Source organism: Camelina sativa, chromosome 11, assembly GCF_000633955.1.
Source record: "Camelina sativa cultivar DH55 chromosome 11, Cs, whole genome shotgun sequence".
NCBI classification, from domain to species: Eukaryota; Viridiplantae; Streptophyta; class Magnoliopsida; order Brassicales; family Brassicaceae; genus Camelina; species Camelina sativa.
The window spans coordinates 11,138,634-11,163,248 of NC_025695.1; the positions used below are offsets into that span (position 1 = coordinate 11,138,634).

Genomic DNA, 24,615 nt, shown 5'->3' on the forward strand with positions numbered 1-24,615 from the left:
CTGAGGGTAATTGAGTAAGTAAACATATATGTAAATGGGTCCTGTGATTTTCTCTCTTTTTCTCTTACCGTCCTGTAAAATTTCCTCTTTGAGAAAATTAACCGCGATAAAACTAATATTCTAGGCAAGTGGACTATTTTTTATCTACAAGTTGCAATGTCGAACAAAATGAGTGGCTGGAAATATAAGTTCAACATTATTATTGATTAATATGCAAAAAAAAAAAACCAAAAAATATTTAATGGGTACCTAAACTTTATTTTGAAGGGAATCATATTATTATTTAGTGGTCAATAACTAGAAAAACTTTATCATCCAATCAAATTCGCCCCATCAAACTTTTTTTTGAAGTTTGTCGACAAAAATGTATTTTTAGTAAGATTATTTCCTTTTCAAGAATATCAAGAACTCTGCTCTACTTGTGAGTGAGTCGACAAGAGTGTTTTTTTTTTTTCTTCTCGCAAATCAAACTCAACCAACCTAATTATCGACTTTTCACTTGATCTATATTTATTGTCTCATTTATATCGACTTTTTTCAAGTTAGTTAGACAACAACTTGCTCAAATGGTTCAGCTGGGGTCATCTTTTTTTTCTTTATTATAAATAGCAACCAAAATCATTCAATCCACAAGAAAAAAAAAGAAGAAGAAGAAGCAAATATACTTAGAAAAAAAAATGGATTTTCAGAGAGTTCAAGTGATGCCGTGGGAATATGTTTTATCTTCTGAGTCTTTTAATAGCTACCAAGAGAATCATGTTCGTTGGTCTCAGTCTCCAGATTCTCACACTTTCTCTGTTGATCTCCCTGGTACTACTTAGCTTTTATCTCTAACTAAGTATATTTTATCACCACCACACATTGTAAAAGATTATCTCGTAGTTTTCTTTTCTTCATATTTTGTTGTTATTTTTGCTTAATCAGGGTTAAGGAAAGAAGAAATAAAAGTTGAGATCGAAGATTCGATATACTTAATCATACGAACGGAGGCGACGGCTGGATCACCGGATCCGCCGGTGAAGAGTTTTAAGAGAAAATTCCGGTTACCGGAATCGATAGATATGATTGGGATATCAGCTGGTTATGAAGACGGTGTGTTGACTGTGGTTGTACCAAAGAGGATTACGACTAGGAGATTCATTGATCCTTCTGATGTTCCTGAAACTCTTCAACTTCTTGCTAGAGCTGCTTAAAAAGAACGCCGTACGTATTGTGTTCTTCCTTGTACCTCACGAGTTCGATCTTTGTTTTAAAATCTCTTACAAAAAAAAAATAAGAATGTGTAATCTTTTTCCTTGGTAACGATTTGTGTAGTTTGTATATTAATCAAGATCCGATGTTTATGTTTCAAAACGAATTAAAAACAATGGTTATATAATAGCTATCCGATCTTCTCATTATTGGCTTTAAAGAATGGTCCATGACCTTCGTTTCCTCCATTAAAGAAGTCTTTATTAGAGACCATCTCACCTGAAACAGACAAAAGTGTGACTAAAGACAATGATCAAACTCCTGTTTTATCATTATGTAAAAAAAGACAATCTTTGTGATCTCTCAAAGAACCTTTCATTATCAATGAAGAGATTTGAATCTAAATCCAACTTTCTTGAAAGTAGTTTGAGGAGATAGTGTACCATGTCAAAACTTAGAAAATTTTGGTTAAATCAATAGTATGTAACAATGGCTGGCCTGCTTCACGCATTTTGTCAGCTACATCGAGAGCAGTGGGCCAGTGGCTACCTACAATACAGAGGAATGAATTAATGATCAATGAGTCAACTGTAGAGAGGTGACCAGAAAGAACGAAAGAATTAACAGAAGCGAGCAAGTACCTCATTCGATTCATAAAGATAAGTAATAAGCTTTGTATAAGATGTAGATGAAGGCTTGATATCTAGTTCTTTGTGCAACTTTTCGAACTTCAAAACAGCATCCTTTGCCTTTAAACCACCAATATCATAAGAGAACATGGACTGTTAGGAGGTGTAGAAGGAAGGAACTCTTTACAACTTGCTGCTAATTGAGACTATTATCATTACCTATGTATCCAAGGATATACTATTTCAGTACCAATCAAGATCGAGGAAAAGACTTAGGTGTCAGAAGCATTGTCAATCCCTATCAATATATATTAAAGTGGTAAAACCAAATCCGAATGTTCTAGAACTAAAACAAGGAAAAGACCTGAGTTAACAACGGCCTTGATGAAGCATTATATATAGAAAGTTCTCACCGTTAAATTTGGGATGCAGGTTGCATAGCTAAATATAAAACTTGACACTGTCTCTCCTCCATCTGTAAATGTTAATGAAACCATGTTACCATGCTAAGAAATGATTGCAGGGTATTTAACATGCTACTATATAATGAGTCAGAAGTCTATAAGGTTAATTTACAATCACCTTTACCACACTTTCTTAGTTCCCTAAAGAACTTGATTGCAATAGACTCCAATAGCGAGCTTCCAAGATATCCAGATATCTTCGTCAGTAAGTGTGGTGATGAAACTTTGGTAATGTCGATAATCTCAAACAGTCTCCGAAGATTTTCTTTTCTCTCTTTCTCAAAGAGTGCAACCAGGTAGTTTTCTGTTCGGCCAAAAGGTTGCTTTAAGAGTACTGCAGATGAAACACAAGATTTGCAACTGGCTATAACAATAAACTTAACTTACTGCTCACCTTGTAGAATTGATGAACTAGTCTTACTCTCGCCAATTGTACTGCAAATTTCGTGGATCTTCTCTTCGTCGTCGACTTGGATCCAAAGAAGCATTTCATAGTAGCCAATTTTCCCAAGAAGCATAAGGATTTGCATCTCTAATAACATCCTTGGAAATTTGGAATTCCTCTACCATTCCTTTATCTACTAATAACTTAAGAAAAGGCTCATAAGTTCTTTTCTCTATAGTGAATCCTCTCATTTCTTTAAGGTACTCAATAGCCTTCCCAATGTGACCAAGAGCAGACTCTACATCATTGCTTCTCCTCGCGCGTTGTCTGCAAATTTGAATCAGTGTGCTGTATTTATTTACACCAACTTCTTTTCCCATTATAGGCCACCAACCAAACATAGTCTCACCGCAAAACTTCTGATCAGATCTTCTCAGAAGCTTCTTCATAGCATATGACCCTTTTCTCTGGTAATGATCTGTTTGCACCTTACAACGTGACTCCCGTATTGTTCGAAGATGGTTACTACCACTAAGTTTACCTGGAGCAATCATAACATTTTTAGAGTGTGAAAAAGAATAATGATAAAAAAACAACAAAAGACACCTGAAGCAGATTTGATTCGATCCTAAGTGACATGGATAAATTCCACTAGCAGAGAGAGAGACATAAAGAGGTACCTTGACCAGTGTTGGACGAATCAACGTTGGAAAACTTAAGCGATGAGAGAATCTGCGGCATTACACTCGACGATGATACTGTTTTTGAAGATTCACCTATTGACATAGTTGCGTTTACAGTTTTTTCTAAAGTATTCTGATGGTTTCTCATCACATGGCGAAAGATCTCGTGAAGTCCCTTCTTCGCCTTTGATGAAGCCATCCTTTGCATTTACAATGTTGACACGTTTGGAGGAAACAAAACAAGCAGTGTGATGAAGCTGTACTGTGGAGGCTGAGCTGACGCAGTAATAGGGTTTGCTGTTACGAGAATCCTTCTTCTTTATATTATGAATATTTGTAATCACTAAAGACAAAAATTTGTAGACTTGTCATATGTTTTCAGTTAACATGAGCATCGTATATAATATAACCACTATTACAAAACGTGGAAATAACTGTCGAGAATGGTAAAAACCTAGCGGAATCACGTTTTCAAAACGTATAATTTGAACAAGTAGTATACCATTGATAAATCGAAGTTTGTATATACATAGTTCCATCTTGCGAGGCATCAATATAGAAAAGTTAGATCATTTGTGATCCCTTTGAACTGACTCCCGATTGCTTAGCGACTATACGATGAGAAATCTTCACATTGGTAGTAGTACTAACATTCTTACGCTGAGAAGCTCTGCTCTTGATATGATCATCACTCTTTAAAACTTTCTTCGCTTTTCTTTCTTCAATCTTGTTTATGTTGCCGATCATTGCATCATTATCTAAAGAAGAGAATCCGAAAAGAAAAGAGTCATAATTTACATTTCAAATGTGACAATAAAGATGGGGGAGCAGCTCTAGAATACCATACCGGGACTTGATACAACAGCGCGTGGGCGTAGGATCGGACTGGCTTTAGGTTTGTGTTTAACTTCAATGTCAGCTCCTCTGATAGGCTTATTATTCAGTTCTGTGGATTCAGATACAGAGATGAGGACACTTGGTATGTAAATCTTTGGAATCTTAGCCACATATATCTGCAAATCATCTTCTTGATCTTTCTCTGTCAAAATGAGAAAACATACAATATAAATACAGATTCTCTTCTGAATATTTACATTTGATTGAATTGGTAACAAGCACAAAAAAAATCATATCTTCCACTGTTCCAAACATGGAAATGATCTTCATAAAAAAAAACCAAGTCAATTTTCCTAAGCATATAACCTAGTCAACCCTAAAGATCCAGCTCTTAATCTAATAGAGTCAAACTTCAAAGAGAAAAAAAAAAAAAAAAAAAAAANAGAGAAATTACCAGACACACGAGACTGGAGATAGTTCGAGTTCAGACAAGAACCCCTCTGCTTGTAATTAACAGCTTCGTTGTTAGCTTTCACTTTCGGGTACACTAACAAAAATTCCAAGAAAAAAGGAAAAAAAAAATTAGAGAAAAATATTCTGAACCTTAAACTTGGCTCATTCGTCACAAAATAAAAAAAATTGATACGAAATCTATGACCGAACAAAACCGGTGAAACCCAAAAAAAAAAATTCAAGCAAATCCCACTTACTACTTTTGGTTCTAATCTCGATCCAATTTTTCGTTTTGTTGGGTTAGATCCGTCTAATTGATCGGTCTGCACAATTGCGTAAGGTTGGAAAAAAAGAGGAATGTGAACGGAGTTGACAATCATATAAGAGGAAAAAAAGAAATAAAAAAAAAAAGGATTCCTTTTCTAGTCATTGAGGGTCAAAATTTGCATGCTCATGTTTTAAATACGACTCTTCTTCTCTTAACTTTACCTTACCAGCCGTTAGTTGATCTACTTTTTTTCCATGTGAATCTATTAAACTTCTGATTTATCTTTTGTCAGGTCTCACTACTCACCTCTCATGTGATGTGCCATACTTAAGTGTGTCAGTCCCACCACTTATTAGGAGGTTGGGGTTGAAGTTGAACACCGGGTGCACTAAAGGACGGACAAGGTACTAATCGCCAGATTGGGCTAAAAGGCCTTATAATGAGGCCCAAATTAATAGTCTTAGACTCTTAGTGACAACCGAAAAAAAAAACATAGAAAAAGAAAAAATCCACAAAACAGAAGAAAAGGAAACAAAGCTTAACAATGGCGTTGAACGTCATAGCAGCAGGACCTGGGCGTCTATCTTCAGCCACGTCTCTCACCTTCGTTTCCACCATTAAATCAGCCTTCGTTAAATCTCCCTCACCCTCCTCTCTCAGAACCACCACCATCCGATTAGCTTTCTCTTCGCTCCGTCGACGAGGCTTCCACGGTGGTCGTATTGTGGCGATGGCTTCTTCTTCTCCTCCAGGATCTGTCAATAAGCCAGAGGACGAGTGGCGTGCGATTCTCTCCCCTGAACAATTTCGGATTCTCAGGCAGAAAGGCACTGAGTAAGTGTTTTTGTTTCTCAAATTTGGGAAAACTTTTAAGAGAGTATTTTTGGATTCAGGATAGTGTAATGTTCTTACATGTGTTGGTTTCAGATTGGTTATCTAGAATTTAGATTATCAATGTATGCTCAATGAACTGTAGCTAGAAGAACTAGTTCCAAGATGTTTACATGTCAGAGTCTTGTCTTTAGAAAGTATTGTCCTGACATTGAATCATGATGTGCACACAAGTATGTTGCTATATAGTATTGTAATGACTATTGAGTTTAGTAAGCGTTTCTGGAATAAAATTTACTAGTACCTGAAAGATTCAAGACTCCATACATACAGATTTCTGTTGATGATGTTCTGCTTGGCTGTCTCAGGAGGGATTGCTTTGTGTGGCATGACAATGTTCCCTTAGTCGTATGTCTTACTTTGGTCTTTCTTGGTTCTTTTCACTTTCATAGCAAGAAGCAGAATGGAGTTTGATTAGAAGTTAGTTTCTGTGTGCCTGTGGTTTAAGCATCGATGAGTATTATATCTATTGAAGTAGATTTTTTGCGATAACAGTTGAATCATTGGGAATGTAGTTGATGACTATTGAGTTTAGTAAGCGTTTGTGGAATAGAAATTACTACCACCTCAAAAAGATTTTAAGAATTGAAACAGATTTTTCCCAAGTTGTCGCATTTTTTGTCCGGCATTAGATTTCTGTTGATGATGTTCCACTTGGCTGTCGCAGTTGCTATGAACTCTATTTTTAGTATTTTCTTACGAGATATTTCTCTGTGTGACATGACTATGTTCCTTAGTCGTGGATCTTAATTTGTTCTTTTAACTCTGATAGAAAGAAGCAAATAGAGTTTATTTGTGGGTTAAGCATCGATGACTATGAGTATTATATCGATTGAAGTAAAGTTTAGCAATAACAGTTTTCTAATGGTAACGCAACGCATGTTAATATAGATATCCAGGAACAGGAGAATACAACAAACTATTCGAAGACGGCATCTATTGCTGTGCAGGATGTGGAACTCCTCTCTACAAATCTACCACCAAATTCAACTCTGGTTGTGGCTGGCCAGCTTTCTTTGACGGACTCCCCGGAGCCATAACCCGAACTGTAAGATTCTCTATCAATAAGATCATTATCATTGGAAACTAGCTGCTAAAAAAACATCTTTTACATTTTTTTGCTCAGCCCGATCCAGATGGGAGTCGAGTTGAGATTACATGTGCAGCTTGTGGAGGACATCTCGGTCATGTTTTTAAAGGAGAAGGTTTCCCTACACCTACGGATGAGCGACACTGTGTGAACAGTATATCTCTCAAGTTCACACCGGAGAATCCAAACCTGTAATAAATATGATCAGTCAAAAACATGTAAAAACCATAGGGTTGTGTTGTGTGGTGCTTCTATGCCTCTCTCTTACTGTGTTTCGTCTTTCGTCGGTAAAACTAGTGTTTTGTTTCGACGGCTATAGCAAGAAAGGTCGTTGAATAAAGTTTCTAGACTCTTTGTTTATAGATTTTACCCAGGCTGGTAAAGTTAATAAAAAGTTACTTGTTGTAAAAAAAAAAAAAAAAAAAAAAAAAAAAAAAAAAACATGTACCAATGATCAACACCAGACCTATAGAAAAAGACTATTAGATCATGATAGCAAAGTTTTATATACTTTATCTGTTTCATAAAGATTAATGTTTAGAAGCTTTTACACATTTTAAGAAAACAATGATTATTGAGTTTAAATATATTTTTTTCTTTGACTAAAGAGATATTATTTAATTTTAAACCAATAACAATTCAAAATTTTAAATATTTTCAATGATTACTTCTAAAAGTTTACAAAACATCAATCTTTGTGGGATAAAAAAAATATCCCAAAATATCAATTTTTAGGAGAACAAAAGATTTGTTGATTTGTTTGTAGACTTTTTTCTGACATTTTAATATAGTTGATCATGAGAGCAAAAAATTCGTCCGGTTTGAAATAGTACCATTTCCATTTTGGTAAAATTGACCCCCCCCCCAAAATAGAATTCTACTTTACTAATTAAATGCAAATAGAATCTGACACTGACATATTAATTTCAATTTGGTAACACCAAACGGCGATACATGTCACATGCAAATGATGTTCTTGTGTCGGAGCAATTTATACGAAACCATTTCCAAACAAGAATGTAATAAGACTTTACTTCAACTTGATAATAATATATGGGTCAGTTTCAATAATTTCGAAAAACGAAAGTTCCATTTCTGAAAGAGTAATATGATTTCGTAGTTTTAATTTTACCAATTATTTTTTGTGAATTATTGGAGACAACGAGAGAGTAGACTTGTAGATGTATAGTATTTCTTTTGACAATCAATTCTCGCACGTTTTTTTCTTTTCCTTTTATTGGCGATCAGCCACCTCGTCTGATTTACAACTCTTTATGCATGTAGACTGAAATGAATATATTACTTCTTTAAAATTTCTTGGGTTCTATGACGAATTGACGATTGATGAGGGTCAGCCAAGATCTGCTTAGTCAATTTGATTCTTTATTTTAAGGTCTTTAATTTTTTTTAATTTGGTGTCTTGGTAATCATCCACTGACAACTGATGATATATAAATAAACATTCAATTTTGAAACTCACATGCACTCTGTAAATAATATTACAACTATACAATATGGCTATTGCACACTCGCAAAGACCTTTTAGAAGCATTTCTCATAAGGAAATAAACAAAAAAAATATATATATAATGCCTTTCGATCGTCATGACCTATCTACCTTATCAGAATGGTGGATTAACACTTACGTACAAATTAAATATACTTCTTTTACCCTTTTCTCAATTTTAATTGGTAAATAAAGACTGACATTGTAATATTTGAACTAAATGATCAAGTGGCAAAAGTTGTAACCACAAAGTTTGTTTTAATACATTTTGTTACGTTGATCATAATCACGGTATTGCTATTATCTTATAAAATTATACGACCAAATTGCATATTAGATTCTCTACATAGCAAAAATGTTCAGTACATGAATAAAATAATGTCGTTTGAGATAAATAGCATGTTACTTTTTCTGAAATTCTTGCGTGTCATCCAATCCAAATGATTGTATTTTGAAAAAAAATCATATTTACCTAATTTAAAAAAAGGTTAGTTAGGTAATATTACAGTATATAGTTGTATGTTTTTGAGTCAATGTTGGTTAAACTGAAAATAAAAGACAATTTCCCACATGTGATATTAGCAAATAGCATGCCATTATTTGGAAGTAATATGAGTATGTTATGGGTTGAAGACAATGCGGTTTTGAAATGGTAACAATGTTCAAAAATGATGAGATTATACTATAAATTTTAATGATAATACAATTTAAAATTGATTAAAAAAATACTAAGCAGAATATTAGTGATATTATTTTCAATTATTTGCTTTCAAAATTTTAATTAAATAATTTTTGATTAAAAAAGTTGATTCCATATTCTTATCAAATACATAACTATGTAATTTTTTTGTTAAGAAAATCAATTCCAAAACTTGTTACTAAAACGTGATTCAATAATTTTGTGTCAAGAATCTGAATATGTGATTTTTGCAGAAAATATAATTACTTAATTTATTTTGTCAAAACCACAATTTTTATAGAACTTTTTTTACTATACACTACATGTCATTATCTTATATGCAATATACGAACAACGAAAATATTGTTTTGAGGCGCATTTAATATTTTTGTGTCAAACAAATAATTATCTCGTTAATCATATTTAAAAAATGTTTGAAATAAACAATATATATACTTTTTTTTTGTATGGAAAATCTGATAATATACTTTACATGGTCGCTAAAAATATTATATGTATATAATTTGGATACAAGTAGCTAACTTCCATATTGGGATACAGTATATGACAAGCCTACATACAGTAAAACCTCTATAAATTAATAAGGTCGGGACACGATATTTTATTAATTTATAGAAGTTTCAATTTATCGATAAATTAATAATTATTAATTTATCGATAAATTAATATTTTATTAATTTATGAAGAGATTTTCATTTTCATAGTTTTGAATATTTTTAATTAAAAATAAGATATTTTTGTTATAATTCACACTTTTATATTTTTTAATTTATAATTTTGGCTATCGTAATATGATTGATGTCAATAGTTTACTGGATTATCAAAGTGAAAATGATAAATGTTTAAAAGTTCATAGATTAGAAGAAACTGTTGTTACTATTCTTATGTTGAAGTCAAAGAAGATATTACGGTATCTTTATAACCAATTACACGTAAAGAACCAACTATCGCGTGTAATACGCTCTACAATTTTTGGATACAATTTGAGAAAACAACACAAAAAGTTTTTGATGCAAATGAGAAAGATTATAGAAAAGCTCCAACAAGAATGCAAATTCAATAATAGGCAAACAACAATAGAGCCATATTTCACTAAATTTTCTTATATATATATATATATATATATATAGTTTATATCATTATTAATTTATGATATTGATGGGACTATATTTTTACATAGGATTTCAAAAAAAAGTATTATCTTATTATTTTATCGAATTGTGTCATTTTTTACACTGGCCCAACTCGGGACTAGAAAAAATTATTAATTTATAGCGAGTACTAGTTTAAAGAGTATTAATTTATAGAGGTTCTACTGTACCTAAGATTTCTTTCTCTCTTATTTTTTATTTTTTTGAAAATTTACGCAAGATTTATTTAGGTGCATTGATAGCATAAAAGGGTTTAGTTTAAAGTTTAGACTAATCATATAAGGTTAAGAAAAGATTAATTATAAAAGGTTTATTTTTAATATGTTATATGTCTGTCTAAAGATTATTTTAAATGATATGGAAGATATATATATATATATATATATATATATATTGTACACTCTATTGTATTTTGATTCGGGGAAAACAAAATATTGGATTTTAAAGCAATGAATTCACAAATGGGAAAATTCCCAAAAAAAACACCAACTATTTAATATTTGCCAAAAAAAACATGAATTTTTTTAGTTGCCAGAAAAATACGCAGACTATTTTTTAGTTGATGAAAAATACACAAACTATTATTTTTTTCCATTTTCTCCTCGTCTCCGTTACGACCGTTAACGACATTACGACGGTGTTACTATTTTTGAAAAACATTCCAGAAAAAACGCAAACTATTTAATTTTGCCAAAAAAATACATGAACTTTTTTTTATTTGCCTGAAACATACATAATTTTCTATTAACAATGCTATAGATCATAACTCATAATTTTCTCTGCTCTCTTGAACTTCATACAAGTTTTCACTACTATTTAGAATAATTAAATTCAAGAACAAAAATATGCAATTAGATTAATCGATTTCCAAATTTCTCAATGACTATTGTTTTTGCATTAAAAAATAATGAATCTAGTTAGGTTGCAGGAGTTGATGTCCCACAAAATGGCTATAATCTACGATCTTGATCAAGTTTGCCTACACCAGGCCATTTGATGAATTACACCGGCTATAAGTACTAAACTAATGAGATAAATATTTTATGAAAGGTATACAAAGGTCTACAAAGGTGGAGATCTCATGAAGTTTTAGAGTTTAAGTGTTTATGAAGTTTCAAAATTTGTAAAGTCGGTATAAATCCAAAAACAACACTAATTGAGAAATTTGGAAATCGATTAATCTAGTTTTGTATTTTTGTTCTTGAATTTAGTTATCCTAAATAGTAGTGAAAACTTGTATGAAGTTCAAGAGAGCAGAAAAAATTATGAGTTATGATTTTTAACATTGTTAATGGAAAAATAAGAAATGGAATATTACGTATTTTTTAGGTAAAGAAAAAAAAGTTCATGTATTTTTCTGGCAACAATAAATAGTTTGTGTTTTTTTCTGGAATTTCTTTTAAAAATATTAACGTCGTCACAATGTCGTTAACGGTCGTAATGGAGACGAGGATAAATTGGAAAAAATAGTAGTTCGTGTATTTTTTATCAACTAAAAAATAGTCTACGTATTTTTCTGGGAATGAAAAAAGTTCATGTTTTTTTTTCTGGCAAATATTAATAGTTGGCATTTTTTTTGGGAATTTTCCCATTCACAAATATATTTTTTTTTTGCTAATTATAATTTTTGTTCTTCCCAAAAAAAAAAAGGAATACATTATTTAGAATGTACATGACAACCCTGGAGCAACAACCAAGAATTTGCTGTAAGATACAGTGCAATGATGCGCATATCAATAAAAATAATTACTGCAACTAGCTTAGGGGCACATTTAATTTCGTTCATTTAAGATCACTCTTATGTTTTTCTCTAAGATTTTATTCTGCCAATAAAATTTTTCATAAAATACATAGTACTACTTAATAAAAAAAGCTATACCTTAAAAAAAGTTTGAACCAAATAAACCCATGTTTAAAATTATGATTTTAGATTTAAGAAAAAAATAACAAAAGTTACAAATCCCACTAAAAAGAATCCTTATCTTGTAATTGATTTAATCTACAATATAAATACATGGTACAAATTTTTTTTGAAATAATTCTTTTTTTTAAGAAGATATAATTTTTAATAGATTAGTTTGGTTCTACTTTGCAAGTTGCTAATAATTTTGTTACTATTTTTTTGTCAAGTGTGTGTGAAATACATAGTGATTGATTAATTAATTAGTGGAAATACATGGAAACTAATGATAAAGTTATATTGTTTTCTTTTACTGAAAAAGTTGTATTAGTTATTAAATATAAAAGTAGTACTATAACTCAACTATGAAATTGATGAACATTATTATAGACAATAATTTTACAAAGTGTGAGAATACCGGAAATAAATCTGTACTCAACAAAATGTGATAGCTAGCAAAAATAATACAAAAAAAAACTTGTAAAATCCTGATTGTACAATTCGTTTCTGCATTATTTTCATATACTAATCAAAATCATACGGTTTTTATTATTTGGTTTGTATTATTAAGGGCCATGTTATTAGTCATACGGTATTTATACGGGTGTGGTGCCAGTTTTAGTTTTTCACGTGGTGTATCTACCTGTCAAGTAGGAGCATTATTATAGTTTTTGGTAAATTAATATTGGACTTTTGCCTGAAGATTATTGCAGTTTTTGGTAAATTTATATGATTGAACTTTCATGTGTTCACGTGACTCATGCATCAACAATCCCATTCCCCACAACAGATGATTCAAAAAACAAAAAAACAAAAAAAAAAAAAGCTCCGTATAGCATGTTCTAGGCGATAAATTATATATTAAACAAAAAAGATTATTGTGTTACTCTGTAAGCATCCATTATCCCATCTTGTGATAAAAAATATTTTTATATACAACATGCTGCCTATAATTATTTGAAAATAATTATTTTAGTTTGTTTTGTAGCATATACAACTTGGTATATATTTGTTGGCAAAATTCTATCAATTTAGAGTTCACATCATTTAATTTTTGAGTTTAGTTTTGAAATTATTGTCAAATATTATACATCATTCACATTATCACATATAAATGAAATATCCAAGAATTCCATAAAATGGGATTTTTCAGTTCAGTTTGTAGCATTTTCATATACGATATACCATGATATGTTAAAAAATATGATTTTTTTTTTTTGCTGCAAAAATATAACATGTTATGCTACATAACTGATCACTGGTGACGAACACAACTCGTGACATGTTGTTACTTTACTGTTTTTTACAAATGGAATATTATACAACATATATGAGATGTCATAACACATGTTATTAAATTTATAGTATGCCAGTTACTATTATACTCATATATACTACTCCCTCTGGTTTTTTTTTATTTGTCACTCTAAAGTAAAAATTTTGTTTTCCAATACTTGTTATTTTAAGTTTTCAATACATATGTTTGGTAAAAATACCAATTTTATCCTAATTATTTTAATGGTTTAACTAATAAAAAAATCAAAAAATGTATTAAAGAAGGGGTAAAATAGAACATTGATCTATTTTCTTAATTTGTGTGCAAAGCTCTAGAATGACAAGTAAAAAAAACCGGAGGGAGTATATGATATCTCATAAATGAAAATAACAAATGTACTATACAAATAAATAACATAGATTATCTTATAGTCAAATAATGTATAATTAATAGATTACGTTTTTATTTTTACGTCAAATAATAGATTATCATCTGTTGATCAAAAAAAATAATAATTAGATTATCATATAGCGAGATAATATATGAATAAAGATCATACCATAAATAATAGGTTGTACTATTGTATCATGTCATACACTAGCAGAACAAATGTTCCACTTACAAAAGGATTAATTATATGTTGCCTAAAAAAACAAAAGGATTACTATATAGATAAATCCTCTATATAATAAAACGGAAGTACATGACATTTTTTTGTAGACTATATAATAGATATATTTATGATTTTTTGCTTATAAACTTGTGACATAGGTGTATCATAATATACGGGTTAGTCTGATTTTTGGTAAGTAAGGATAGTATGGATTTAGTTAATTATAGTAACATATAAATCAATTATAGTTAACATTTAAAAGATAAGGAAATCTCTCAACCTAATTAAAACAAAAATATGTGATTCTTCTTTCACATTTATTTATTTTGCATATGATGTAATTTAAATTTTTTAAAACAGACATATATTGCTCAACTGATGAATAAAAAAAATATACAAAATGCCCTACATCACCTTAGAAAACTAGGCAAAGATTCAAAATCATATTAATAAAAAAAGAGACCAAAATGATTCTGAATACGAATGAGCAGAAACCTTGATTTATCAAGCATTGAAATTAAAAAAATTATGCATTTTATTATGGTTCTTTATTTTAAAGAATTTCAACTTTTAATAACTTTAAAAATTCAAATGTATAACTTTTTTAAAATTTTAAATATTATTAATATTTCAATTATTAAAACATTTATCTTTTTATAAAATGTTCAAGATATTAATAATATTTAAACTTTATAAGAAGTTTAAATATTATAAGTAGTTCAATTTCTAAAAAAAAAAAACTTTATTAAAACATTTTAATTTTAAAAATAGATTTAGATTTTTATGAAGTTTTTTCTACGGTGTAAAACGAAATAAAATATCACACAACGAGTTATATGGCTAGACATGTTTGAGTAGATATTAATAGAAACTTAAAATATCATTAATTCGGTGCTACATGGATAAAATATCACACAATATGAATATTAGATTGTTAGATGTATCTAATTAAATCGATTAATTAATATTGTAACAAAATAATTAATATGCGGTATAGTGTAATTAACAATCAAAATATAATATATAATTTTAAAAACTAAACAAATCAAATAAAATTAACAAACAGAAATTAATATTTTTATCAAATAACTTAAACTGCAGTGTACCGCATGTCAAAATCTAGATCTACTAGAATAGATCTTACAAAATAGATGATATTTTCATAAGTTATATTCAACATATGATTTTATGGTATAGTATTTGAGAAAAAAAATTAAAACAAATAAAACAATCATATATATAATATTTTAAATAAAAATTACAAAATAAATAAAATAAATATTAATTCGTGCTCTAGCACGGATCCAATTCTAATTAGTCTAGTAATTAGTAAAACAATAGTAATAATTAATGGACTAATTTAATATTGATCTAATACTTTATTGTTCGTAAGTGGAACATTTGTTCTCTAACTTAATGGACTAATTTATCCATCTAAAAAAATATTTTATTGTATAAATCACAAGTCATATGTCCAATAAGATGAAATCACATAAGCTTTCTTTCATAAAGAAATATTTTACAAAAAAACTGAGCTAGAAAATGGAAGTGGGTGAAGACAACACCACAAGTCCACTAGAAAAGATGTACTACATAAGTCCACACAATAGTCTAATCGATCAGAAAGCAAAGCCAACACACTCTACTGTTTAAGAAACAGTTGCAGAGAGATTACTATGTTGTGAATGAACTCAAACTTCCCTGTTTTGTCTCTGAAACAAGAAAACATCCATTGTGGAAGCCGGAAGGGAGGCTTGCTTTGTGTTTATGTTAATGATGTAATTCATCAACTAAGTAAGTTTTTTTTTTTTTTTTAATTTTAATTTAAGACAGTTTCGATCTACTGCACATATTTAATGTTTGAAACATCACGTTATGAATGTGCTATATGGATGAAAAGCTACTCGATTTACTACTACTCTCCTTCGTGTCACAAGTTTTGCTGCACAACCAATTTACATTAGGTGTATCAAAATCATTTTTTTCAAAACATTTCTTTTATAAAACCAATCCAGTTAGTTTACTAAAACAGAAATTATCTTTAGAAAACAAATACCAATTTCCTAATTATATTAGGTGTGTGTTTGCCCGTACGTAGGACGGGATAAATACTAGTAAGTTAATAAAGGAGAGGCGAACTAAAAAGATAAGAGAAAATATGACAGTATATATCACAAAAATAAGAATACATGACAGTATGCCACACAAATTCAGCTACCTCGCAAGACGCAAATATGGGATATGACCTCAGAATTGATATTAAGGTCAGAAAGGAGATCGCAGTGGATACCTAGCTAATTCCAAATGACTTAAAATGTGGTTTCTCACTCGAAGTTGCATTTACGATTTTATTCTTCTACCCAAAAAATTACTCGAGCGAAATATAGTTCAACGTTTAAAAGATGTGTTACATAAGTATTCTTTTGATAAAAGATGAGCACATCAAATTTAACATATAGAACATGAAAAACATATATTTGAAATCTTGTAGAATTCCTCATCGGTTTACATAATACGTACAAGGCTTATATAGCCAAAATAGTTACACAAATAGAGGAGAGGATCGAGGTGAGGTTCCACACAATCTGGAACAATATTAACAACTTAAACAATTTCCTAGATACGTGTAACAAAATATATATATGTCTTTCACCCTCCCGCAGTCACATCGTCGGAAGAACGGTGAGGCTGGTGTGAAATTCATTGTGAAGTGAACTCAGTAGGCCTTTTGTGAAAATATCTGCATATTGGAGTGAAGTAGGTACGTGCAGAACCTTGACCTCGCCGATAGCTACCTTGTCTCGGATGAAATGTATGTCGAGCTCTACATGCTTTGTTCGTTGGTGCCGTACTGGGTTAGTTGAGAGGTAGACGGACCCGATATTATCACAGTAAACGACAGAGGCATGTTGAATTGGTCGGTGGAGCTCTAGCATAAGATTCCGTATCCAAGTGAGCTCGGCAACAGTGTTGGCGACGCCTTTGTACTCTGCCTCCGAACTGGAACGAGACGGCGTTGGCTGTCGTTTGGCGGACCAAGACACAAGATTCGGACCTAGAAAGACACAGTAACCGGAAGTAGAACGACGGGTGTCTGGACAGCCTGCCCAGTCGGCATCGGAGTAAGCTGTAAGTGTATCTATTTGACCTCGGACCATCTGTATTCCATAATTGACTGTCCCTTTTAGATATCGGAGAATACGTTTGAGTGCAACGAGATGTGGTTGTCGTGGAGTGTGCATACAGAGGCAAATCTGATGAACTGCATAAGAAATATCTGGCCTTGTCAAAGTTAGATATTGGAGAGCTCCGGCAAGTTGACGATAAGATGTTGGATCAGCGACTGGGTCACCGTCGTCGATGGAGAGTTTTGACTTGAGGTCCACTAGAGTGGGCAGAGGTTTGCAGGCGGACATTCCAGCTCTAGCAAGTATGTCATGCACATAAACAGATTGTGATAAAAAGAGACCCCTTTTGTTGTACTCTGCTTTTATGCCAAGAAAGTGATGCAGTTTGCCCATGTCTCTCATCGGGAATTCTGATTTGAGCTTGGCAATGACACGTTGCAGTAATGTNATGTATCCAAGTGAGCTCGGCAACAGTGTTGGCGACGCCTTTGTACTCTGCCTCCAAACTGGAACGAGACGGCGTTGGCTGTCGTTTGGCGGACCAAGACACAAGATTCAGACCTAGAAAGACACAGTAACCGGAAGTAGAACGACGGGTGTCTGGACAGCCTGCCCAGTCGGCATCGGAGTAAGCTGTAAGTGTATCTATTTGACCTCGGACCATCTGTATTCCATAATTGACTGTCCCTTTTAGATATCGGAGAATACGTTTGAGTGCAACGAGATGTGGTTGTCGTGGAGTGTGCATACAGAGGCAAATCTGATGAACTGCATAAGAGATATCTGGCCTTGTCAAAGTTAGATATTGGAGAGCTCCGGCAAGTTGGCGATAAGATGTTGGATCAGCGACTGGGTCGCCGTCGTCGATGGAGAGTTTTGACTTGAGGTCCACTGGAGTGGCCAGAGGTTTGCAGGCGGACATTCCAGCTCTAGCAAGTATGTCCTGCGCATAAACAGATTGTGATAAAAAGAGACCCCTTTTGTTGTACTCTGCTTTTGACGCAGTTTGCCCATGTCTGTCATCGAGAATTCTGATTTGAGCTTGGCAATGACACGTTGCAGTAATGTTGTTGTTGAGGCTGTGAGAAGGATGTCATCGACATATAAGAGCAGATAGGAGAAGTCACGTCCTTTCCTGAAAATAAACAAAGACGGATCTGCTCTGCTTTGAACAAAGCCCATGAGTTTCAAGAAAGACGTAAATCGAGCATTCCAAGCTCTAGGAGCTTGTTTAAGGCCATAGATTGCTTTGTTCAATTTGCAAACATGATTTGGATAGTTAGGATCAACAAACCCCGGTGGTTGATGCATATAGACAGTCTCTTCTAGATCCCCTTGTAAAAACGCGTTTTTAACATCTAATTGATGTATTGGCCATGCCAAACCAACAGCCACATTAAGAACCACACAAATTGTAGCAGGCTTAATGACCGGACTAAATGTTTCTGTGTAGTCGACACCCTCTTGTTGAGACTTTCCATTAGCAACCAATCTCGCTTTATGACGTGACAAAACACCATTCTCATCGTACTTGTGTTTAAATAACCACATAGATCGAACAATATTAACATTAGGCGGACGAGGAACTAAGTTCCAACTCTTAGTTTTAATCATAGCACCATGTTCATCTATCATTGCGGGATTCCAGTTATGGTCTGAGAGAGCAGAGAGATGGCTTTTTGGTATTGGGGATTTGGTTTTGTGAAGAAGAGCATTGGTTTTGGCAAGAAGTGATATCATCTGCCTGGGTTTGGTGATACCAGATTTGGATCTAGTTTGAATGGTAGAAGGAACACGAAAGATTGGGTCAAGACGAGGAGGGCGTGTTGGTGCTGTAAATGGTGGGAGTTGCGGTGGTGAAGAGAATGGGGCTTGCAAGATGGATTTAAAGAGCGGTGATGGTTCAATTGTGTCTAGAAAAGAATACGTTTCTTTTGGTGCAGAAAGGTTTGCAGCGGGAAATTTCTCTTCGTCAAAGAAAAAATGACGCGAGATGATTATACGATTGGTTTTCAAATCCATACAGCGTTATCCTCTATGATGGGTTGGGTAGCCAAGGAACAAACACGGGGTTGTGCGTGGGGACAACTTAGGCAGAGTAGAGTGATTCAGGTTCGGGAAACATAAGCATCCAAAAACTCTGAGATGCTCATAGGCTGGGCGTTTGTTATAAAGCAAAGTGAAGGGAATTTGATTGGAAATGGCTTTTGATGGTGTGATGTTGAGGATATGAGCCGCTGTATGTAGAGCTTCGACCCAAAATGATGGTGAGAGTCGAGCTTGGAATAGGAGAGTTCGAACGGTGTTGTTAATGGTTCGAATCATCCTCTCTGAACGGCCATTTTGCTGGGAAGTGTGTGGACAGGAAAAACGGAAATTTATACCTTTAGAGCTAAAATAGTTGTGAAAATCTTTGTTGTTATATTCCCCCCCCCCATTATCACACTGGAAATTTTTGATGGAAGTGTGAAATTGATTTTCAACTAGATTTGAAAAATGAAGGAACTTTGAAAACACGTCACTCTTACGACGAAGGGGATAAACCCATAGATGGTGAGTGAATTGATCAAGAAACAACACATAATAACGAAGACCACTCACTCTAGGGATGGGAGATGTCCATATGTCCGAATGGATTATGTCAAAGGGTTGAGTAACCAAAGTTTCAGAAGCAACAAACGGAAGCTTTATTGATTTCCCCAAAAAACAAGGTTCGCAAGAAGATGAAAGTTTCCCTTTATTACATAACATAGGATTCGATTGAAAAATAGAAGAAAGAGAAGCATTATTTGTGTCACCTAAGCGTTTGTGCCATAGATCGGGGGTTATAGCCAAAAGAGTTGTGGAAGCTACCGGCGTTTTATTGATTGTGGAAGGAAGAGAGTAGAGATCGCCGGAGCTATCACTTCGGAGCATTGATGTCCGTGTTTGAAGATCCTTAACAGTAAAACCAAAAGGATCAAAATCAACAGAACACCGATTGTCTTTAGTGAATTTACGAACAGAGAGATTAGATTCTTAACAATTTTAGGAGTGACTAGGACATTGTTAAGAGATAGGGATTTGGTGTTTGTTTGAATTGAAGATGAACCTATGGCTGAGACAGGGATGGAGGAACTGTTACCCACAATGACAGATTGACCGGTGTTATGTTTAAAAGTAGAGTGGAGCGTACCTGCATGTGCGGCTAGATGTGCCGTGGCGCCGAAATCCATGTACCAGTCCGTAGAAGAAGGATCGGCGATGGCTTTAGAGGTGTAAGCTTGCAACGGAAATTCAACGAGGTTGGCCTGCTGTGGTGGAGCAGGAAATGAGCGCGGAGCTGGTGGCCCCTGCGGGTATTGAGGCATCCAGTACGGAGGTGGTGGTGGCCAAAACGGTGGTCCATTCCAGGGATTGCGATTGTAGGAGGAATGTCCTCTGTTTCCTCTGTTGTTGCCTCTTCCTCCTCTGCGATTTCCTCTGTGACCGCCGTTGCGGTTGCGGAAGTGTGGATTCTGCACTGGTGTGGTCGTAGCAGTGAGTGCAGTCCAGGACGAGGAGGTGTCTGAGTGTGAAGCAGTGATACGAGTACTCTTCTTGAGTCTGGTCTCTTCCCACTCAAGCATCGATTTGGCAGACTCATAAGAAGGAAAAGGATCTTTGTGTTTGATAACGTTAATGATGTTATCAAACTTGTCGTTAAGACCATTTATGATGTACATAACGAGAGTCCGGTCGGTGACTTGTGTACCAATATTGGTTAGAAGAGCTGCCGTTGATTTCATCTTCTGACAATAGTCACGAACAGTCATGTCGCCGATCTCCATTGTGCGGAGTTCGTTGTCGAGTTGAATGGCTCTCGCATCTTTGTTGTTGCGGAATTGAGCCTCCACACGATTCCAGACGTCACGAGCAGTACCACCGGTCTGGAAGGAGGAGCGAAACAGTGGTGGCGCCATGGTGCTGTAAAGCCAAAGCTTCACCAGACCGTCACGTTTCAACCAAGCATCGTCGTTGGCATTGGCAGGACGGAGAGAACCATCCAAATGACCGGAGACGTCGAAAGCCATGCAGTGTGTGAGAAGAAGCTCACGCCAGGCATCATAGTTGTGCTCATCTTCATCAAGGAGCACATGCATTTGATTTTTGATGTTTGTAACACCAAAACAGCGTTCATTAGAGCTGTTAGGAGCAGCCATTAATGGCGAAAAGAAAGAAACAGATAAAAGAAAAGAGAGAGAGAGAAAAGAAATGAAAGAGGATCAAAGTCCCAGATGCTCTGATACCATGAAATCTTGTGGAATTCCTCATCGGTTTACATTATACGTACAAGGCTTATATAGCCAAAATAGTTACACAAATAGAGGAGAGGATCGAGGTGAGGTTCCACTCAATCTGGAACAATATTAACAACTTAAACAATTTCCTAGATACGTATAACAAAATATATATATGTCTTTCAATATTTTGTATAATTTTATTAGTTATACTGCTATACTGAGCAAAATAATTTATAAGGTGAAATTATCATGGATAGAAAATGGTGGAGCCCAAAAGTAATGGGTTTGGATCATATATGTATATAGCTTTTCACGTTTTCCATGCATAGAAAACTAACACATTTGATGAACCATGATATGGATTTTTCAACATCATACTTCAAATAAATATTGTGTACTGATATAGTGATATAAGTTCCTGAAGTAAATTCCCATGAGAGACGGTGAAGTAGTTAATTTTGTAAAAAGCAATTTGGTTTTTCTTTTACGTACCCACTTCCGGAAATTCCCACACCAAACTCAAGAATGTATGTATTCACTGGTCGATTTTGTGTCTAATATCTCTATCAATCGTTTCATTTTCTGCATGAAATAAGTGTGCCTCTTCACATTTAAATGCTCAAAAATGGCCATCATAAAATGAATTTGCAACTCTGGTTTAGTTCAAAATTATAAATCTCCAGTTTTTTAGATATGAAAACGTGTTGGAATCGGTTAGAATAAAGATTACGAACGCTTCATAATAGATGATTTCTTATAGAACTCTAAATATTATTTATTTGTCCTATATAGTAGACATTATAGGTTTTATTATATGGCGTACCAAAAGCGTTTACGACATGTAAGAAACAGATGGAGTATCTAGTATTTAAATTTAATGTAATTACGCTTTGCTCATCAACTTGTCTGAGCTTCACTGTGGTAGGGGACGTGTTTTTGTCAACCAATTCAGCCAATGACTAAGCTACATTTGTTTTTCATTTGCTCTTAACTTAATTTTTAACCTGTTTAACGAAAGACTTCTAATTAAATTTTAACGACCCACATAATCTAATGAGCCAAACGACATGACCAAGAGAAAACAATAAAAAAAATTTAAAATGTGTATTCGCATCGTGATCAAATGAAATTATATATAGTATACGTCAAAACGAGTCAACAAGTCTACGAAGCACTACCTCACCACTCTCATTGCTGTACTTTCAAATTTATTGCATAATTGATACGTAAAATTATTATTATTCTTTTTTTTTGTGCAAACATTATTATTTGTTTAATTTCTCCTGAGCTGTTTGAAAAATATTCTTGTCCTATGCCTATTTATACCCCCATTCATCATAAGTATTTGAATCACAATCAAACCAAATCTTTAATACAAAACTTCAAACAATATATCTCCAACATTATTACATAAACAGCGTAGTCATACCCCTCCTCATGCAGTTCTATATACTCACACGATCATCTCTCTGTTGCCTTCATAGACACTTATCCAGGCATTTATCTATCGTAATCATGCTAACATCCGCAACATTGGTGGCTCCATCAACTGGATCTTTCCAAAAAAAATGATCAAGAGTGGCGTGCAATTTTGTCTCCTGAGCAGTTTAGAGTTCTCAGGGAAAAGGGCACAGCGTAAGAATAGTATTTACACATATAACTTCTTAATTTATATTTTCATTGCATCTTTCTCAAAAACAATTACAATCACCATAACATGCTATTAGGTGTCCGGCTTAATAAAGATAGCTAAAAATTTAAAACTTATGTCAAAATGCCATGCATATGTGATCACTTCCTCTTAGATGTTCTTTCTGATTTTTCTTTTGTAATGGTTTTGATATATTTATAGAGGTCGAGGTAAAGGAGAGTATACCAAACTGTTCGACGACGGAACCTATAGTTGTGCTGGCTGTGCAACTCCTCTTTATAAGTCCACCACTAATTAAGTTCGACTCTGGTTGTGGCTGGCCTTCCTTCTTCGATGCTATCCCTGGTGCCATTAAACAAACGCTAATTGACATATCCTTTTGTGACTCACAATTGTTTTAGTAAAAAAATGATTGTTATCGAAACAAGTTTTATGTGTATATTATATATAGCAGCCCGAGGCAGGAGGGAGAAAAATGGAGATCACGTGTGCGGTATGTGATGGACATTTAGGTCATGTTGTCAAAGGAGAAGGTTTTCCCACAGCGACCGATGAGCGTCACTGCGTCAACAGTGCTTCTCTCAAGTTTTCCGAAATTTCTTCCAAATAAATCGATATATCCATATCGATGACCGCTCTTGTTCGACCAATTCACCGTTCATGATAAATTTGGAGATCAAGTGTGATCGTTTGAGATTGTTATGTTATATTATGTCACGTTCCTAGCTATAGTTATTGTTGGGATACAAACAATGTCTCACATCTGAAAATTAGAAAATATATTTCTAATATATAAGTCAATACCAACTCCAATTAGTATGAGACCTTTTGAGAAGGAGCTAAATGATAAATCCGTGCGGGCTTTGCCACTTGGGCCCAAAACGGATAATATCATACTATTAGGGGAGTTGGCTTGGCTTTGGAAAGCCCAACAATTGGTATTAGAGCCTAGGTCGAAAATACTTCATAAATAAAAGGGTACTGAAGCCTAAGTACCTGAGTTTCACTGAAGGCGAAGCCAAAGTATCATGGTACATAGTTTGTTAGGATACAAAAAATATCCAACATCTGAAGATTAGAAAATAAATTTTTAATATATAAGTTAAGACCAACTCCAATTAGTATGAGGCATTTTGGGAATGAGCCCAATAAAAAATTTGTGCAGATTTTGCCACTTGAACCCAAAACGAACAATATCATATTAATAGGGGAGTTGGCTTGGCTTGGACAATCATCCATGTGTGATATGATCCATTGTTGTTTGTCCCTTCTATGAATTTTTATTGCTTGATCATACCGTGTGTCATCTTTACATTGACCGTTGATATGTTCGGTGCAAGTCCTCTATAATAAAATTTTGGTTTTTGTTTAATCAAATCTTTATTTAATAGTTTATTTATTAGTAGGAAGAGTACTGTATATAATGTTGTTGATGAGCAAAGGCCAAACAGGTCAACTTAATGAGATTGTGGAGTTGTTAAGAAATACTAAGTATAGAAAACTACCAGATTTGATGGGGCTTGGTATTAAATTTTC

The 24,615-nt window shown here is 33.6% G+C and overlaps 5 protein-coding genes across 9 annotated transcripts; 3 read left to right on the forward strand and 2 right to left on the reverse strand.

Annotated features, from left to right (window-relative positions):
* On the forward strand, positions 569–1,397 carry LOC104722862 (15.4 kDa class V heat shock protein). The gene is made up of 2 exons (XM_010441112.2): positions 569–810; positions 925–1,397. The coding sequence occupies exons 1-2, from the start codon at positions 678–680 to the stop codon at positions 1,191–1,193; spliced, it is 402 nt and encodes a 133-aa protein (XP_010439414.1). The 5' UTR covers positions 569–677; the 3' UTR covers positions 1,194–1,397.
* Positions 1,384–5,229, reverse strand: LOC104722859 (pentatricopeptide repeat-containing protein At4g21880, mitochondrial). Of its 4 annotated transcripts, XM_019232253.1 has the most exons (12): positions 5,132–5,229; positions 4,900–4,965; positions 4,644–4,736; positions 4,200–4,391; positions 3,855–4,110; positions 3,350–3,695; positions 2,679–3,210; positions 2,403–2,588; positions 2,234–2,295; positions 1,833–1,940; positions 1,635–1,740; positions 1,384–1,470 (listed from the first exon to the last, which is right to left on the reverse strand). In XM_019232253.1, coding segments are annotated over exons 2-5 (480 nt in total). In that variant the 5' UTR covers positions 4,901–4,965; positions 5,132–5,229; the 3' UTR covers positions 1,384–1,470; positions 1,635–1,740; positions 1,833–1,940; positions 2,234–2,295; positions 2,403–2,588; positions 2,679–3,210; positions 3,350–3,695; positions 3,855–3,916. The 4 variants fall into 4 exon arrangements, with proteins under 4 accessions (XP_019087798.1, XP_019087797.1, XP_019087796.1 ...); XM_019232252.1 differs by lacking the exon at positions 5,132–5,229 and having other exon boundaries at positions 4,900–5,114; XM_019232251.1 differs by lacking the exons at positions 3,855–4,110; positions 4,200–4,391; positions 4,644–4,736; positions 4,900–4,965; positions 5,132–5,229 and having other exon boundaries at positions 3,350–3,690.
* LOC104722863 (peptide methionine sulfoxide reductase B2, chloroplastic) lies at positions 5,389–7,255 on the forward strand. 2 transcript variants are annotated; one of them, XM_010441113.2, is made up of 3 exons: positions 5,389–5,744; positions 6,693–6,849; positions 6,928–7,255. In XM_010441113.2, the coding sequence occupies exons 1-3, from the start codon at positions 5,455–5,457 to the stop codon at positions 7,084–7,086; spliced, it is 606 nt and encodes a 201-aa protein (XP_010439415.1). In that variant the 5' UTR covers positions 5,389–5,454; the 3' UTR covers positions 7,087–7,255. The 2 variants fall into 2 exon arrangements, with proteins under 2 accessions (XP_010439415.1, XP_010439416.1); XM_010441114.1 differs by having other exon boundaries at positions 6,938–7,042.
* LOC104722864 (peptide methionine sulfoxide reductase B9) lies at positions 15,570–23,844 on the forward strand. The gene is given in 5 exon segments (XM_019232254.1): positions 15,570–15,832; positions 22,913–22,997; positions 22,999–23,063; positions 23,281–23,371; positions 23,373–23,844. Coding segments are annotated over 4 exon segments (318 nt in total). The 5' UTR covers positions 15,570–15,832; positions 22,913–22,943; the 3' UTR covers positions 23,481–23,844.
* LOC104727855 lies at positions 20,069–21,347 on the reverse strand. The gene is made up of 2 exons (XM_010446922.1): positions 20,342–21,347; positions 20,069–20,103 (listed from the first exon to the last, which is right to left on the reverse strand). The coding sequence occupies exons 1-2, from the start codon at positions 21,345–21,347 to the stop codon at positions 20,069–20,071; spliced, it is 1,041 nt and encodes a 346-aa protein (XP_010445224.1).

Excerpts from the sequence above, each read along its gene's own strand:
- LOC104722862 (XM_010441112.2), top strand. The coding sequence starts at position 678 with ATGGATTTTCAGAGAGTTCAAGTGATGCCGTGGGAATATGTTTTATCT. Across the intron at positions 811-924 it reads TTTCTCTGTTGATCTCCCTG|GGTTAAGGAAAGAAGAAATA; the intron begins GTACTACTTAGC and ends TTGCTTAATCAG.
- LOC104722859 (XM_019232251.1), bottom strand. The coding sequence starts at position 2,826 with ATGTTATTAGAGATGCAAATCCTTATGCTTCTTGGGAAAATTGGCTAC. Across the intron at positions 2,589-2,678 it reads TAGTTCATCAATTCTACAAG|AAAACTACCTGGTTGCACTC; the intron begins GTGAGCAGTAAG and ends TTGGCCGAACAG. Across the intron at positions 1,741-1,832 it reads ATCTTTATGAATCGAATGAG|GTAGCCACTGGCCCACTGCT; the intron begins GTACTTGCTCGC and ends TCTGTATTGTAG.
- LOC104722863 (XM_010441113.2), top strand. The coding sequence starts at position 5,455 with ATGGCGTTGAACGTCATAGCAGCAGGACCTGGGCGTCTATCTTCAGCC. Across the intron at positions 5,745-6,692 it reads CTCAGGCAGAAAGGCACTGA|ATATCCAGGAACAGGAGAAT; the intron begins GTAAGTGTTTTT and ends ATGTTAATATAG. Across the intron at positions 6,850-6,927 it reads CCGGAGCCATAACCCGAACT|CCCGATCCAGATGGGAGTCG; the intron begins GTAAGATTCTCT and ends TTTTTTGCTCAG.
- LOC104727855 (XM_010446922.1), bottom strand. The coding sequence starts at position 21,347 with ATGGCTGCTCCTAACAGCTCTAATGAACGCTGTTTTGGTGTTACAAAC. Across the intron at positions 20,104-20,341 it reads ACATCTAGCCGCACATGCAG|GATCTTCAAACACGGACATC; the intron begins GTACGCTCCACT and ends TTTACTGTTAAG.